This window comes from Cavia porcellus, unplaced genomic scaffold (assembly GCF_034190915.1).
Source record: "Cavia porcellus strain 051 isolate PalLab524CR breed Dunkin Hartley unplaced genomic scaffold, mCavPor4.1 scaffold_25, whole genome shotgun sequence".
NCBI lineage: Eukaryota > Metazoa > Chordata > Mammalia > Rodentia > Caviidae > Cavia > Cavia porcellus.
The window spans coordinates 46,118,377-46,134,152 of NW_026947508.1; the positions used below are offsets into that span (position 1 = coordinate 46,118,377).

The following is a 15,776-nucleotide window of genomic DNA, read 5'->3' on the forward strand; positions in this document are numbered from 1 at the left end:
TAATACACCACGCTAACAAAGTCAAAGACAGAAATTGTATGATCATCTCAATAAATGCAGAAAAACCTTTAGACAAAGTGTAGCACCCACTCATAATAAAAACCCTTCAGCAAATTGGGACAGATGGTCTATCTCAATCTGATAAAGGCCACCTATGACAAACCAACAACCAACATCATACTAAATGGACAAAAACTGGAAGCTTTCTCCCTAAAATCAGGTATAAGACAAGGATATCCACCATCTCCACTCTTAGTCAACATAGTCCTGGAAACTTTGGCTGAAGCAATTAGACAAGAGAAAGAAACAATAGGAATAAAGATATGAAAGGAAAAAGTTAAACTATCATTATTTGCAGATGACATGATACTCTACTGAGAAGACCTCAACCACCCTACCAAAAGACTTCTACTAGATTTAATAACCTAATTCAGTAACCTAGCCAGTTACAAAGTCAATACTCGTAAATCAATACCCTTGTTGTACCTGAATAACAAACTCACTGAGTGAGAAATCTTGGAAACAATACCTTTTACAATAACATCCAAAGGAAAAATAAAAAATAAATACCCAGGAGTCAATCTAAGAAATGATGCTAAGACTTCTACAGTGAAAACTAGAGCATTCTGAAAAAGGAGACTGAAGGGGATATTAGAAAATGGAAAGATATCCTATGCCTTTTGGGTAGGAAGAAATAATATAGTGAAAATGAGCATATTTCCAAAACTGCTATACAGATTCAATGCAATCTCAATCAAAATTCCAATGGCATATCTCACAGATCTACAGAAATCATTTTTAAAATTCATCTGGAACCAGAAGACACCTAGAATAGCAAAGGCAATCCTGGGCAGCAAAGACAAGACAGAGGACATCACAATTCCTGACTTGAAATTATACTACAAAGCTACTTGATAAAAACAGTGTGGTACTAGTTTTAAAAAAAAAAAACTTGATCAATGAAACAGATTCGAAGTTGCACAAACAACTCCAGACACAATAATCCATCTTATCTATGACAAAGGTGTCAAACAAAGTCATGTAAAGAAACATAGCCTTTTTAATAAATGGTGCTGGAAATACTGTCTCTACACATGCAGAAGAATAAATCTGGACCCATATCTTTCACCTTGTACTAAGCTAAAATCAGAATGGATCAAATATCTTAATACTAAAACAGAAATATTAAATCTGCTGGAAGACAGAATAGGTAAAATTCTTAAAGGCATTGAGTTAGGCAAAGACTTTATGAACAAAATATCCTGACTGCACAGAAAGTATCACAAAGAGTCCAATGGGATCTCACGCTACTGAAAGGTTTTTAACAGCAAGAAAAACCACCAACTGAGTAAAGAGACAACCCACAACATGGAGAAAATGTCTGTCGGCTATTCCTCAGACAAAGGATTACTATGGAGAACATATAAAGAATTCAAAAAATTCTTTCCTCCCAAATTTAAAAACCCAATCCAAAACTGGGCATTTGAGATGAATACACACTTCTCAGATGAAGAAATACAAACAGCAAATAAACACATGAAAAACTATTCAACATCATTGGTCATTTGAGAGATGCAATTAAAAGAACACTAGATTCTACCTCACCCCAGAAAGAATGGCTATCATTAAGAAATCAAGCAGTAACAAATACTGGAAGGGCTATGGACAAAAAGGAATCTTTCTCCACTGCTGGTAGGAATGCAGACTGGTGCAAGCACTGTGGAAATCAGTATGGAGAGTCCTCAAAAAGTAGGACTAGTCAAGGATATAGCACTTTCCTGGTAAGCGCAAGATCTTGAGTTTGATCACCCCCCCCATACTAAAAAGAAAAAAAAATCTAGAACTAGAGGTCCCATTCAACCCAGCTATACCCCTGTCCAGGTATCTTCCCAAAAGAATTAAAAACATCATATCACAGCAACATATGTGCACCTATGTTTATAGCAGCATAATTTGTAATAGCCAGACTTTGGAAACAACCTAAATGCCCACTGACTCCTCGAGAAACAGGTAAGAAAAGTGTGGTATTTTTATGCTATGGAGTACTACTCAGCCATAAAGAAGGATAAACTGAAGATTTTTATAAGTAAATGGATGAAATTAAGACCACACTCATTAGTGAAATAAAACACATGCATAAACATCGTATTGTCTCAGTATGAGAAGCTGAAAGAAACATACGTACATGAGTATGTATACATACATAAAAAAATTATAACAGCTATATACTGATTTCTCTGAGTTCACTGAAGAGAAAGATTTGTGCTGGTACTGTTCAGACAATTGAATAAAAATGTCTTGTACTCTGGATGAATGAACTGGGGGTGACAATGTGCAATATATGTACCATTGTTGCCCTGACGCAGCTGTGTTTTGAAATCTTGTACTTTTTTTTTTCTTTTCTACGTTTTTTTTTTCCTCCCTGAAATAAAATGGTTTGGGGGGAATATATATATATATATATGAGAGAGAGAGCGAGAACACAAGAGAGAGCAAGCGTGTGAGCAAAATAGAAGATAAATAATAGGAATTAGGGAGATGTTTTTCAAGTAGGAATGGGAATAAGATCTTTTTCAAGTAGGTAGGAGGGAAAAGAAGGTAAAAGGGATTAAAAATGATTGAAAGAAAAAAGGAAAATAGAGCTCTGTCAAATGGGAAGAACAAGACTTGCATGGAAGAGAAGGGACAATAAAGGGAAGGATGGGAAAGGAAAGGGACAATTAGGAATTAAGATGTACTATGTACATGTACAAACTCCTCAAGATAATCATTATGTACTACAACCTTGTAGAAAAAATTTTAAATGAAAAAAGAAATTAGTATCATTTGTGTCACTGCACACCATTCAACATCCACTTACAACTGCCTCAAACTAGCCTTGCTATATTGTATGAATGTTACTATCTTCAAATTAATCTCAAAAGACTGCTTTACTTAGGTCAATTCCATGTTCAAAAACACACAAAGTATGCTTTACTCATTCCCTACATTATGTATTTCAAAATTCCACCCTCAAGATTTCCCTTATGCTTTCCACTTCACTACTTTCCCTATACTTCTTAAGGAGCACCTGAAAATACCTCAGGGCCTACTTTACAGAAAAGGGAAGTCACCCTTTCAGTTCGCTGCTTTCATCTCATTACACCTTCCTCCACTTTCAGTTCTCTTCCTTCTCCGTAAAACCAATCCTTCCATGTACAGTATATTCTTGATCCTTTCATCTCATTATCACCAAAGGACCACTTTCATCAATTATCTTCTGTATCTTCAATCTCTTTTTAGTAATGCATTTTTTCCTTCAGGCAATAAACATGTCCATGTCTCTTCTAGTTTAAAAATGACTCCAAGTACAGTACTTCTTTATCCTAAAAGCTTTCATCCTTTTCCCTTTAAAACCCTTTTTAAACTTCAAAAATCTCTACCTCGTAATCTAAAATATCAAGCTTTCTATTCATTCCTGAACTCAGTACAACTTAACTTCTGCCTACGTACCATTCTTTTGAAACTACTTTCCTCAGGAATAATTTCTTGGGCCTCTAACAGACTATTTTCAACTCTTATAGACCTCTCAGTATCACCTAATTGTGATTATTTTTAATTTACTCTATGTTTTGGGTTCATCTTGGGAGGAGTATATGAACCCAGGGCCTCAACACATGTTAAACATGTACTCTAACATTGAGCTTCCCAGTATTTTTGAGACAGTGCCTCACTAAGTTGCCCAGGCTGGCCTTGAACTTGTAATCCTAACTCTTCAGCTGGGACTACAGGTATAAACTACTACACCCAGGTAGTTTTCACTTTTTAAAGAGGCCACTATCGTCTAGCTTTCCTTTTACTTCCTAATTGCTCCTTTTCAATTTCAATTGTTCATAGGTTGCTCTCTTGTGTACTTAAGGGTGCTGAGCCTTAGAGATGGGTTAACTTGCTCATGGTCATATAACTAGCAAATAAAAAAACTGAATGCATAAATGAATAAAAGTGTCTTACTTGGTTGAGGTATAGCTCAGTGGCACAAGCACCTGTCTGACAAGCATGAGGTTGTGACTTCAATTCCCAGTTTAAAAAAAAAAGTGTTTTACTTTATATACCTCTATCTTAACACCTATTACATAATGTATCAGTTTCAGTATCTGCTCTCTGATTCTCTTACTGCATATACCACTGCTCCTTGAAAGCAAAAAAGAGTACTTATCATCACTCAGGTCTTCAAAAACAGCCTATATAAATGCTAATCTATTTGAAAACATAGCCCTTTCTATTGTTACCCACCCACCAGCCTACCATAAAGAAATCAGTCTAAGGAATGACAAGAGACAATGGACTTGTTTATTAAAGTCATACTAGTATTCAAAAGATTTAATATATTCAACTTTAAAAGTGCTTGCTTTGTTAAATGAGCATAAAATCTCATGAGATAATTTCTAGCTTGCTTCTACAAGACTAAGAGTGTACAAAAGGAATGGAGATTCATATTCAAGTATCAGACCAACAAATCAGATAGTGCCAAGCTCTTTTAAGAAACATATTTTAAACAAATTAAACAAATTTTAATTTATGTACATGTAAATACACAACGATTTCTTAAGAAGTTCTGAGAGTCTATGGTCATACCATTAGTGTATATACATGCACACAAATTAAATTAATGCTTCACATATTGAATGAAGTATTATTATTCCAGGAGTTTTAGTTGAAAAGATCAACAAACCCTTGATTTTCTCACCCAAAACAAAAGAAAACGTTCTCTAGTTTTTTTCATGTATAGTTACTTACCTTCTAACACTTTATAGACTTCCCAAAAGCAGTGATGGCAAACTTTTTAGAGCTTTCAATGATACAAACATCCCACTGCAGCATGTCTGCCTGAGGTTCTAAGTTCACCAACACTGCAATGAGGCATTTGCTCTGAAGTAAAACATCTCACTACTAAACTATTGTATTAAGGAAGTAAGAAGATGTTAGTGTTCATCAATTGTTTTTCTGCTTATTCAGATTGTTTTGCTTCTTCTGTTCAACAGCGTATTATCATAAATAACATAATACATGTCCAGAAATGGCCTGTACCTTATTCAATAGGGACCCATTATTTCCCATAGCATGCTAATGTATTAAAATAGCCATCTCCTTATTCTAACAGTCTGGCCAAAATTTAAATAAAAAGAACTTACCTTTATGAGCTTACATGCATTTTCATTTGTCTCCCTTCATCCGTAGAAAATATAGATCTTTTTACAAACAAATTAATATGGGAAGTGTTTTATATTTGCTGGATCTAAACTTTCTAACAAACTATCTTTATTATATTAAAATAATTTACAATTTAGAATGTACTACTACTAATTTATTTTTTTTCTTTTCTGTTTTTTTTTGGTCTTTTTGAGACAGGGTCTTAACTTCAGGCTGGCCTTGAGCTCATTTTGTACTCCAGGCTGGTCTGGAACACCCAACTATCCTCCTGCCTCAGCCTCCTGAGTGCTGGGATTATAGGCATGCACTACCACGCCTACTAATTTCTTTCAAACCAGAATTTCTACTCTATACCAATAAAAATCTGCATAAGAGTTCACAGACTGCAGTCCATTAATTCTCTTGGATGGAAATCAACATCTGGCATTTATACAGCTCCTTACGAAAAACTTTTAACTGGGTCAGTGATACAACTCAGTGGCACAGTGTCTATCTGACAAGCCAAGATCCTGACCTCAATTCCCAGTATCCAAAAAAAAAAAAAACTTTAACTGCTCCAGCGAAAATGACATTTCAAAAAAGCTAAATACAAATTACATGTATAGAAAAGTAAAATTCATCAGATAATTACTTAATAAATGAAATCCAGTAAAATTTTAAAATATCTACATCACACTGTTCCTTTAGTGCTTACTCACATATTCAAGAGACATATAATTTGATGCCTATATCCTGATTTAGATCATGTACAAAATTCTACAGAAATACTACTACCTGGAAAAGCTTTATGAAGACAACACCTCAGCAACTTTTGGAAGGATAATTTAGTTTACTAGCCTAGAGGTACCTATTTCTGGCTACAAAAATTCATTGAACTTAATATTTAAGACAGATTCTTTCCTCCTTTCTCTTTCTCCTTTTTTGTGGTACTGCGGATTGAAACCAGTGTCTTCCCACTCAGCTACATCCCCCAGCCTATTTAATTGTTTACCTTCAAATAAAGTCTCACTAAACCCCAGCCTGGACTTGAATTTGTTGACGCTCCTGCCTCATCCTCTCAGAGTGCTAGGATTACGGCATGCACCATTATTCCTAACTGGATAAATCTTTAAAGACCCTCTAGTCCCAAAGTAGTCCACCTTTGTTTTACAGCAACAAAATCTTTTCTCCAAAAGTCTATTGAAACACCAATAACAGGTAAAGATGAACAGATGAGCTCTTCTAAAAAGGAAGTTATTGAAAAACACTACTGTGTTCAACCTTCTTCATTTTAAAGCTCAAAACAAAAGACAGTGACTTAAAAGTCACATGAAGACTAAAACACAACAATTTATTCAAAGAATACTTATTAAACATGACCTCCTCTTTGAAGACTTTCCTTTCTTCCTTGGTGGAATTTATCACTTCATATTTTAGTCCTCAATCTACAGAGCATATACTTTCATATGGCTTCTATAAAACTTAGTGCTCTAATTTTATTTTTATGTGTTTGTGTCTAATACACTGTAAGTTAATTAAAAGAAAGGACTATCTGAATAATGGTCATATACCATACAGAATAAAATGTTATCTATTGTATTATATTTGACCAAGTTTCAAAAAAGATTTAGGCAAGCTCAGCACCTAGCTATTAAATAAGTTATTAAATAAGATTTAATAACTTTTTTCCAAATCAATTTGCAGAAAATAAGATCATTAAATATATCTAAAGCGGTGAGAACAGTATCTGAAACAGTGTATAAGCACTGAACACATAACAGACACATAGTGTGTAGTTTGCAAAACATTACCTATTGTGTAACTTTATATAAACAGGAAAAAAATTCTGACACCATTATTAAAAATTTAATCTGGAAGGTAAAAAATAAGCAACTTTTATCAAGTTTTCAACTTGTGCATTTACAAATTACCAATACAACCACATCTTTAGTAAGGAAAACAGAAAACCTGGCTGATCTATACACATATCTTCACACTGGTGGCCTGGAAAAAAATAACACAAAGAATTATGTTCTGTTTACCCCCAGAAATGGAATGAAAGGAAAAATAACTCATCTTAAACTTGATGCTAAGGCATGCTTTTTTTAGACACTAAAAGTTGGTCATCTGTGAAATGGGAATGGTTCAGCAAAGGAAAAGATTTATCTCTAAGGTTCTTCCCAACTCTTACAGTTACGTTTACCAAAAAAAAAAAAAAATTTGAACCTAGAGTCCCTCGTTTACAATTCAAGATCAGCAAAAACCAACAAATGGTGTATTGGATTTGGTCTTAGATGTCCAAAACTTTCATACCAGCTCTAGTATTACTTGGTTGTGTATTTAGCAAGAAGCAAACTCACTGGGTCTCAATTTCCTCAACCTGTAAATCAAAATTGAGACAATACAAAATCTACTTGAAATACAGCAGGGCGTGGTGACGAACGGTAACCCCAGCACTTGGGCAGCTGAGGTATGAGATTCAGAGCTAGTTTGAGGCCAGCCTGGACTACATAGTGAGTTCAAAAGCAGTCAGAACTACACAGTGAGACCTTGTCTCAAAAACAATAAAATAAAATAAATCACAGTCACAATAAGTCTATGGAATAAACTGGCTCTCAAGGAAATACTCCGATAAAGAATGAATCGCCATTTACTAGAAATGGTTAAAGGATACTGCATAAACCAAAAATAAAAATTTCTGGGTTATAAAAAACCGTACAAGCCTACCACTCACACAACCGAAGCCCAAGTCCTCTCTAATACACTTCTGACAGTGGTCACCCAACCATTCTAACATGAACAGCTATCCATGAAAACAAGCCCCTTCATCTTAAGTCTATGATGTGAAGTGATTTTACGGAAGCCACTTGTATAACTTTCACTTGCTAGTATTACTCCCTTTCATTTAAGGATTCCTCAAAAATTTTTGTTTAGTGATAGTATTCCCTTAAAATATCTTTTCTTCCAATATCAAGACCCCCCCCTCCGGCTTCGTCAACCTTTCCTCAATAACATGCTATCCAAATACCAGCTTTCCTTCCTCACAGAAACCTCCACTCTTGCTTTAGCAAATGTCAAAATTACTCAAGCAGCTCTTGCCATTCTGATGTCTTGATCCCTTGTGCGACTCGATGTGCCACATACAGGCCCGATTTGCCACCACAGAGTCCTATGCCCTTGCCACCGCCACCCAAGAAAGCATTTGGGGGGTGAGGGGGAGCAGGCCCTCTACTCCTTCGAGAGATACGGAGACAAGAAATGACGGCAGCACCAACAACAGACCCGCACCCTGTTCTTCCCTCGCGGGTCAAGCCTCCTTCCTTACCGGTACTGCTTGGGGTCGCTGGGCGACTTGACGATTTCGGGGTCCCCGGCGTTATTAAGAGACCTGCCCCGTCCCTCCTCCTCAGACTCGTCCGCTCCTAGACGGGCAACCCGGCCGCTCTCGCCCAAATCCTGTCCATTGGGGGGCAGGTCAGGGCAACTGCAGGAGGACTTCGCCTTGTTCCTTCCAGGCATGGCGAGAGTTTTAGGAAAGAGTCTGGCACAGTCTTCACACCGACCTCGCACTTTAATTCTCCACAGCGCCGCGAGCTCCCGCTCGGCAGTACACCACAACTTCCTCCCGGTGGCACAGACTGCAGCAACCGTAACTGTCCTCAGCATTCACCACCAAGCTGTAGCGATGGGCATTCCGCTCTCAGGGGCCCACCCCCTACTTCTACTCCTCCAGCCGCTCCTCCTCCTCCGCGTTCCAGAGGCGGCGGGGTCAGCGGCAGCGGCCAGCGGCAGCGGCCGGCGGCCGGCGTTGGTGAAGCCGTAGCCGCCGAGGAGGACAGGCCTAAACCCTCCTCCAGCCGGGTCTCTCTCACGCCAACTTCCCTCATCCCCCGCCCGTCAGACCGCTGATGACGCTACAGATTTCAGCCAATCATGAAGCAAGAACGCAATCACGCTCACCGAAGCAACCAATCGGAACATGGAAAGGGAGGAACCAAAGGGACCAGGCTGGATTCTTGGAGCACCCAGAGAGCATTTCGAAACCTGCCGTGGGCGGGGCGAGGGAGAAGAGGCGGAGAGACTGACGCGGAGGACGACGGGAAGGGGCCGCCTGTGGCGCGTTTATGACGTACGTGGTCATTAGTTTGAGAAATACATCCTGTAGCGCTCCGCACCTTAGGAAAAGGTGGTTTTTTTCTTAGAGAACTGAGTGGAGAGATTGAGTAACAGGGTCCTTTTCCCCACTCTCATCATAGATTGTGTATTCTGTACTTCAGATGGAGTCGAGGGAGAGCTTTTGTGACTGTAGAACATCTCAATGGATCTTCGCAGCTACCGGGCACTAAGGCGTTCTGACTCTCTGTCGCCCGTCCCACGCTGGTTCTTTTTACCAAGACCTAAGAAAGTGCTTAACAGACCTGCCTACATGGTCTTACTCCTCTAGAAAAAAACTTTTTAGCTCCCTAACAGAGTAGAGTCCATAGCCTACCTAGTAGTTAAGCTTTTTGTTGAGCAGCTATAATTTGCTCAACTGCTGCCCTCAGTCTTTCCCTAGTGGTGTCCTTGCAATGGCAGTTGGACAATCCAACATGTGACTTAAAAGTAGGCCTAAATGGAACACGAAAAGCAGTCGAGAATAAAATATACTAACTTCATGAGGTTCAGAGAGCCTAGCACTTAAACGAAATAGAGTTCAGATAAGTGAGTGAGAAAAAAAAGCAAGGACATGTATGGATGGTTATTACATCTTTAACTTTTTTTCCCCCGGGTACTAGGGATTGGACCTGGGGCCTTTGATCCAAACTATATTCCCAAGCTTTTTTATTTTGAGACAGTATCTCACTAAATTGCTTAGGGTGTCCCGGAACTTCATTCCTCCCTCCTCTCAGCCACAGAAGTAACAGCTAGAATTACAGCAAGCACTACACCCAACTAAATTTTTCTGGACCTCTTCTGAGCTCTAGGCACAAACCATAAGCCTCTGACTTCGAGGAGCTTGCATTATAATGGCAAGAAACACCATAAAAGATGTAGAAGACAACAAAGAATAGGAGGATAAAGATTTGTGGAGTTAAAGATAAGGAGTGGAAAAATTCAAGCAGAAAATGAAACGTGAACTGGATCAGTTGAAAAGGAATATTGGAAAGTATTATTCAAATACCCCAGTCTGTTTTAACACACATCCTTTCTTTTTTTATAAAAAAAAAAAAACAAACTAGACTCTTCTTCCTAGTTTTTTCTTTATACTTCCTGTTCCTAGCATAGCTTTCTAGCGCATAGCAAAGCAGTTTATAAATGTTAACGATGACTGAACAAATGAAAAGAGAAATCATGACCTCAGTTGTTTCCAAATAGATCACTATTGCTGGTATGTGAAAAATGAGTTAGACTGTGGAAGGAAAGACTAGAAGTAAAGAAAAACCAGAATCAGGTGCAGTGACACTGTACCTGTAGTCCCACCCACTCAAGAGGAGGCAAAAGGATCAGCTAAAACGCAGCAGTTTGAGACCTGCTGGGGAGGGGGCTGGAGGTTTAGCTCAGCGGTATAAGAGCTTGTAAAGCAGGCAGTCGTGAGTTCGATCCCCCATACCGATAAAAAGGAAAAAGGGACCTGCTGGGAAAACATACTGAGCACCCCCGTTCAAAGAAAGAAGAGCAGTTGGGAGGCTACTAAAGTATATAAGCAGTAGAAATTTACTTCGATTTGAGGAGTGATAAGATGAAGAGATGTATTCAGGTACCTCATGTATTTAGGAGATCGAATTGACTGGTTTGGGGCAGTGATTGATTTGATGTGGGAAAATGAAAATGAGAGAAGTAAACTCTATAGTGTCAGATTTTGTGGTTGGATAGGTGATAGTAACATTAGCTCAGTAAACAGGAAATTTTGAAAAAGAAGCAGTTTGGGGAGAAGAGCATCAGTTTGACAGTTTTGGACATCTGTGTGTCATTTATGAGTTTTGTAAATGAGGATCTGGCCCAGAGCTCAGAAAAGGGGCCCAAATTAGAGATAAAAATTTGAGGTTTATCAGTTTCTAGTTGGCAACCAAAGCATATTGAATGAGATCATCTGTATGGAAACTGCAAACTAAAAAACAACAAGGATGCTAGGACCAAGCCTTGAAGACCTTGTAAAAGAGGGAAAACTCACTAAAGACACTGAGAAAGAACTACCAGAGTAGCAAAAAGAAAACCAGAAAAATGTAGTTTCATGGGGAAATCCTCTTTGGTGCTGGGCCCAGTACAATTCTGAGCTTATAGCAAATGTCAAAATGTCAGATTAAGTGTATAAAATATAAAAATTGGCAAGGGAACACAGAAATATTTTAGTTTGGTTTCTGCAGCTAAAAAGAGTAATACCACCCAGAGGTTAAACTCACAGGTGACTTATGGCATGGTGAGAACTTTCAACCCAGAAATAGTTTTCCTATTGAAAACAATCTAGAAATTTGCCACACCTCATTGGACAATTTCTAGTTACTGTAAATAGTATTCCTTGGAGGAAACAGGTAAGTTAAGCTAATAACATTTTATAGGAAATTGAGGCAGTAGAAAGTTAAAAAGATTTTGATATCTCCAAAAAAGTTAAGAGTACTGTATAAACTCCATATGCCTATAATTTCTCAGAGTATTTAAATGCATTTTTCCACTTCTACTCTCTCCCCAGCCATCCAATACTGCTTTCAAGTCTTATCTCAAAGATTTCTCTCGCACCGTGTTGCAGAAACAAGAGTCCAGAGAGACTGTGGGAGAAACAGGAAGATTGATTTGGTTTTAGGTGAGCACTGACTCAGCAGACTTGTGTCCAAAAGGGCTGAGCCCCGAACAAAGGAAGGGCTTTGGTTTTATACATGTTGAAGGGTTTGGTCTCTTTAATGGTGCAAAACTTGTAGGAAGGCATGCAAGTTTGCAGAAGGAGAACAAAGGCAGTTTGTCAAGTTGTGATAGTTTTGCAACTTAGCATATTTTGGTGGCCCTACTCAGACATAAGAGAATGTTATGAGCACTGGAGATTATAAAATTTTTGCAGGGACAAAAGTTACTGATTTTATCTGCATTAGAACAAAGAACAGAAGCTGGAGGGAGGAAGAAGTCTCTTAGGTTGAGGAAACTTATTTTTAGGTCCTGCTTCAATTAGATTCAATTACCCTTCTTTCCCTATTATTTTCATGAGATTTCAGAAATCATGAAAATTAAAAATATCTTATTACTATCTTGTTTGTTTCAGACAAGATCTCAATATGTAGTACAGGCTGGCCTTGATTTCACTTATGTAGCCCAGGCTGGCCTCAAACTCATGACAGTCCTCCTGCCTCAGCCTCCTAAGTGCTGGGACTACAGGCATGTACCACCAGCTCTTATTTCTATGTTTATATACCTCTGACCTGCCCTAATGCTAACTTTAACCCTAACCCTAACCCTGACCCAATGCGATAGCTATTTACCAGACAGGCAAATATGAGCCTTACTCCCAGAAACTCAAAGGTAAATTTTCATAACCCCATTAACTCACATTTATATTTGACATGGTAAGTCAGAATTGTAGAGTGTTGTTTCTATCATGAGTACTTGGGCAGTGATATGAGCTATTAAAGTTTCAAACCTAAAATTATCTCATTTATCCAGGCTCCAAAATTTTCCCATTAGTGACTCATTGTCCTCTTTATAATTCTTCTTAAATGCCAATAACAACCTCAAAGATATGGGAAAACTAATACCATTTTATGAATGAATTTTACTTCTTTTTTTTTGAGCATACCTTGGGCAACTTAAGATCATCAAAAACCTCAGTGAGTGGGGATATTGATAAATATGGGGGAAAGACATATAAAGAAGAGGCAGGTAACAAGCAAAATATTATTTTCAAAATACTGTCCAGGGCCCATGTTCTGAGAAATTATACCTTTGCAGCTCTAGTTATTAAGTCTGCCACCTGCTAATCACCACCCACATTTTGTAGCTTTATATCTAGGTCAAGAAATAGGCATATTCTTATGGAGGCTTGTGTGTATGCAGTATACCAAGGAGTCCAAGAGATAGTTTTTGCCTATAATATAAACGTAGTTCTAGGAAGAATTTGTATTCAAATCTTAAAATAAGAATGACTCTTAAAACATATTGTATACCAAAGGAAAACTATTGATAACAATCTAGTTAAGTTCTTTTCATCTCTAGTCTATGTATGAGACTGCCTAGAAAACAGAATGTAAAGCCCAGAATGATTTTTTTTCTCTTTTTATCGGTACCAGGAATCGAACTCACGACTGCCTGCTTCCAAGGCAGGCTCTTATGCCGCTGAGCTAAATCCCCAGCCCCTAGAATATTTATAACATATAGAACATTATATTACTCCTCTCTTAAAAACCCATCTATGGCTCTGCTTCATACTTTAAGTAAAATCCAGCTATTTGCTACATATACCCTGTAGGGCTTACTTAAGATTGCTGTTTTTCCTCTATTTGTGCAATCTCATCTAATACTCTGGCCTTTGTTCCAGCCACACTGACATTTTAAAAATCCTACAAACAAACTAGACATTTTTTTCATTACAGTATCATCTCTTCTCCTCTGCCTGGATTGTTTTTTAAATTTGCTATTGTGGACCCATCACCACTCATATGACAGTGGAAATGTCACTCAATAGAGACCTTCTGTTACCATTCTACCTAAAATAGTACTCGTTATCTGAAATTACATTATTTATTTGTGTACTAGCTTTGTTTTTTTTTTTGAACCGGGGATCAAACTCATGACCTTGTGCTTACCAGGCAAGTGCTTACGCCACTGAGATAAATCCCTGGCTGTACTAGCTTATTACCTGTTTACTTTCTCTGTATTATAGGTCTATCAGAGAGTTAGAATTTCATGTCTTGTTCCCTACCGTATCCCTAGAATAAAAAATAGTGCCTGGCATATGTTGAATATTCTATATATATTTCATGAATTAATGAATGCATGATATATAAAGAAAGGAAAAGTAAAGCTTCAAGATCTCAAAAGAAATAGAAAAATGAGATTAGCCTTGAATTGGAGAGGAGCACTTCCTGGACCTGGAAGAAAAAAACATAAGTGAAATTATAGCAAAAATTTTAAATGATGTTAGAAGGAAAGAAGCTGCAGAAAATTAAGAGTTCCTGTTTGAGAGCCTTTAATCTCTGTTTCTTTTTGAAATGTGATGCAAACTCAAAGCTAGGTTGAGAAAGATATAGTGTGATAGGTCTGCTTTCATGGATATTTGTAAATATTTGTTTTTATCATTTATTTAAATTTCACACACCATGAAGAAAAGCCTGGTTGGGAATTTTTATTTCCTGAATGACTATAATCTTTTGTGTCAAATGTTTTATTTTTCTTAACTCATTTAATCCTAATGACAACCTAAACTGTTATTCACCAGTTTACAGATGAAATTGAGGTTCAAAAAATTTAAGTAACTTGTACAAAATCACATATCAAGAGAGTAAAGGCTGCTGAAATTACAAACCATATGTATCTGATTCCAAAGATTATACTGTTTCTTATTTTACATGTTGCTTATAAAATACCTAGAGGAGATGGATTTTAATTTGTTAATTTGATCATTGATATTTCGTGTTGTGGTTAATCCCCGTCTAATCTTTAAATGCAATGTTTAAATATTGCATATGCAGTATGCATAACTCATATATCCCAAAAGGCAAGTTCATCACTATCATTAAAAAAGTTAGCTTGCTGGATATAGTGGTATGAACCTGTAATCCCAATCATCTGGGAGGCCGAGGTAGGACAACTACAAGTTCAGGCCACACATGGGCAATTTGCTGCTCAGGGACAACTTGTTTCAAAATAAAACATAAGGGGCTGGGGACTTAGCTCAGTGGCATAAGCGCCTGCCTTGCAGGCAGGCAGTCGTGAGTTCGATCCCTGGTACCGATAAAAATAAATAAATAAATAAATAAATAAAAAACAACTGGGCAAGTATTTCAGTACAGAGGCCACATTTTCAATCCATAGTACTAAAAAAAATTCACTTGCTTAACCTACGCACCTGTTCTCAGATTATGTAGGAGCAACATGATAATAGGTGTCACAACATTAACAGTGGAAGACAGTGATCATGAAGGTTAATGGTACAAACTGTCATAGGCCAAACATAGGAAGGTGGGTGAGGGGTGTGGGTGGCAGTGGCAATGGAAAACTGAATCTTTATGGGGGTGATTCATCAAATAAGTAAATAAATTGAAAATAATGAGAGCCAGGTTTGTCACTGTGGGAGAATGAAGTTAAAAGATGGGAAGGCTGAGAATCAGAATGAACTCTGTGCTGTTGAGTTAAAGCATAGATGTGAACTCTTGATTTTTCCAGATATATGACTATGTATGTGTATATAAATATGTGTATGCATGCATTTTTTTTGGTCATTTTGATACATGGTCTCACTATGCAGTTCAGGCTGGCCATGAGCTCACTTTGTTTACAGATGAAATTGAGATTCAGACTGGTCTCAAACTTGGAATGATCCTCTTGCCTCAGCCTCCCAAGTATGGGATTACAGGCATGCACCATTACACCCAGCTTGTATGCATATATTTTCTAGAAGCAGTGATGTCCCAAACCAACGAGCATAC

At 37.7% G+C, this 15,776-nt stretch overlaps 1 protein-coding gene across 2 annotated transcripts in view; it reads right to left on the reverse strand.

The window, feature by feature from the left end:
* Positions 1–9,054, reverse strand: part of Nrdc (nardilysin convertase) — an 85,796-nt gene extending 76,742 nt beyond the window's left edge. Inside the window, exon 1 of one of the 2 annotated variants that reach the window (XM_003463065.5) lies at positions 8,495–9,054. In XM_003463065.5, coding sequence (XP_003463113.1) covers positions 8,495–8,835 — 341 coding nt within the window. In that variant the 5' untranslated portion in view covers positions 8,836–9,054. The remainder of the gene's footprint in view (positions 1–8,494) is intronic. The other variant, XM_003463064.5, reaches the window with a different exon arrangement.
* Positions 9,055–15,776: the final 6,722 nt, after the last annotated feature.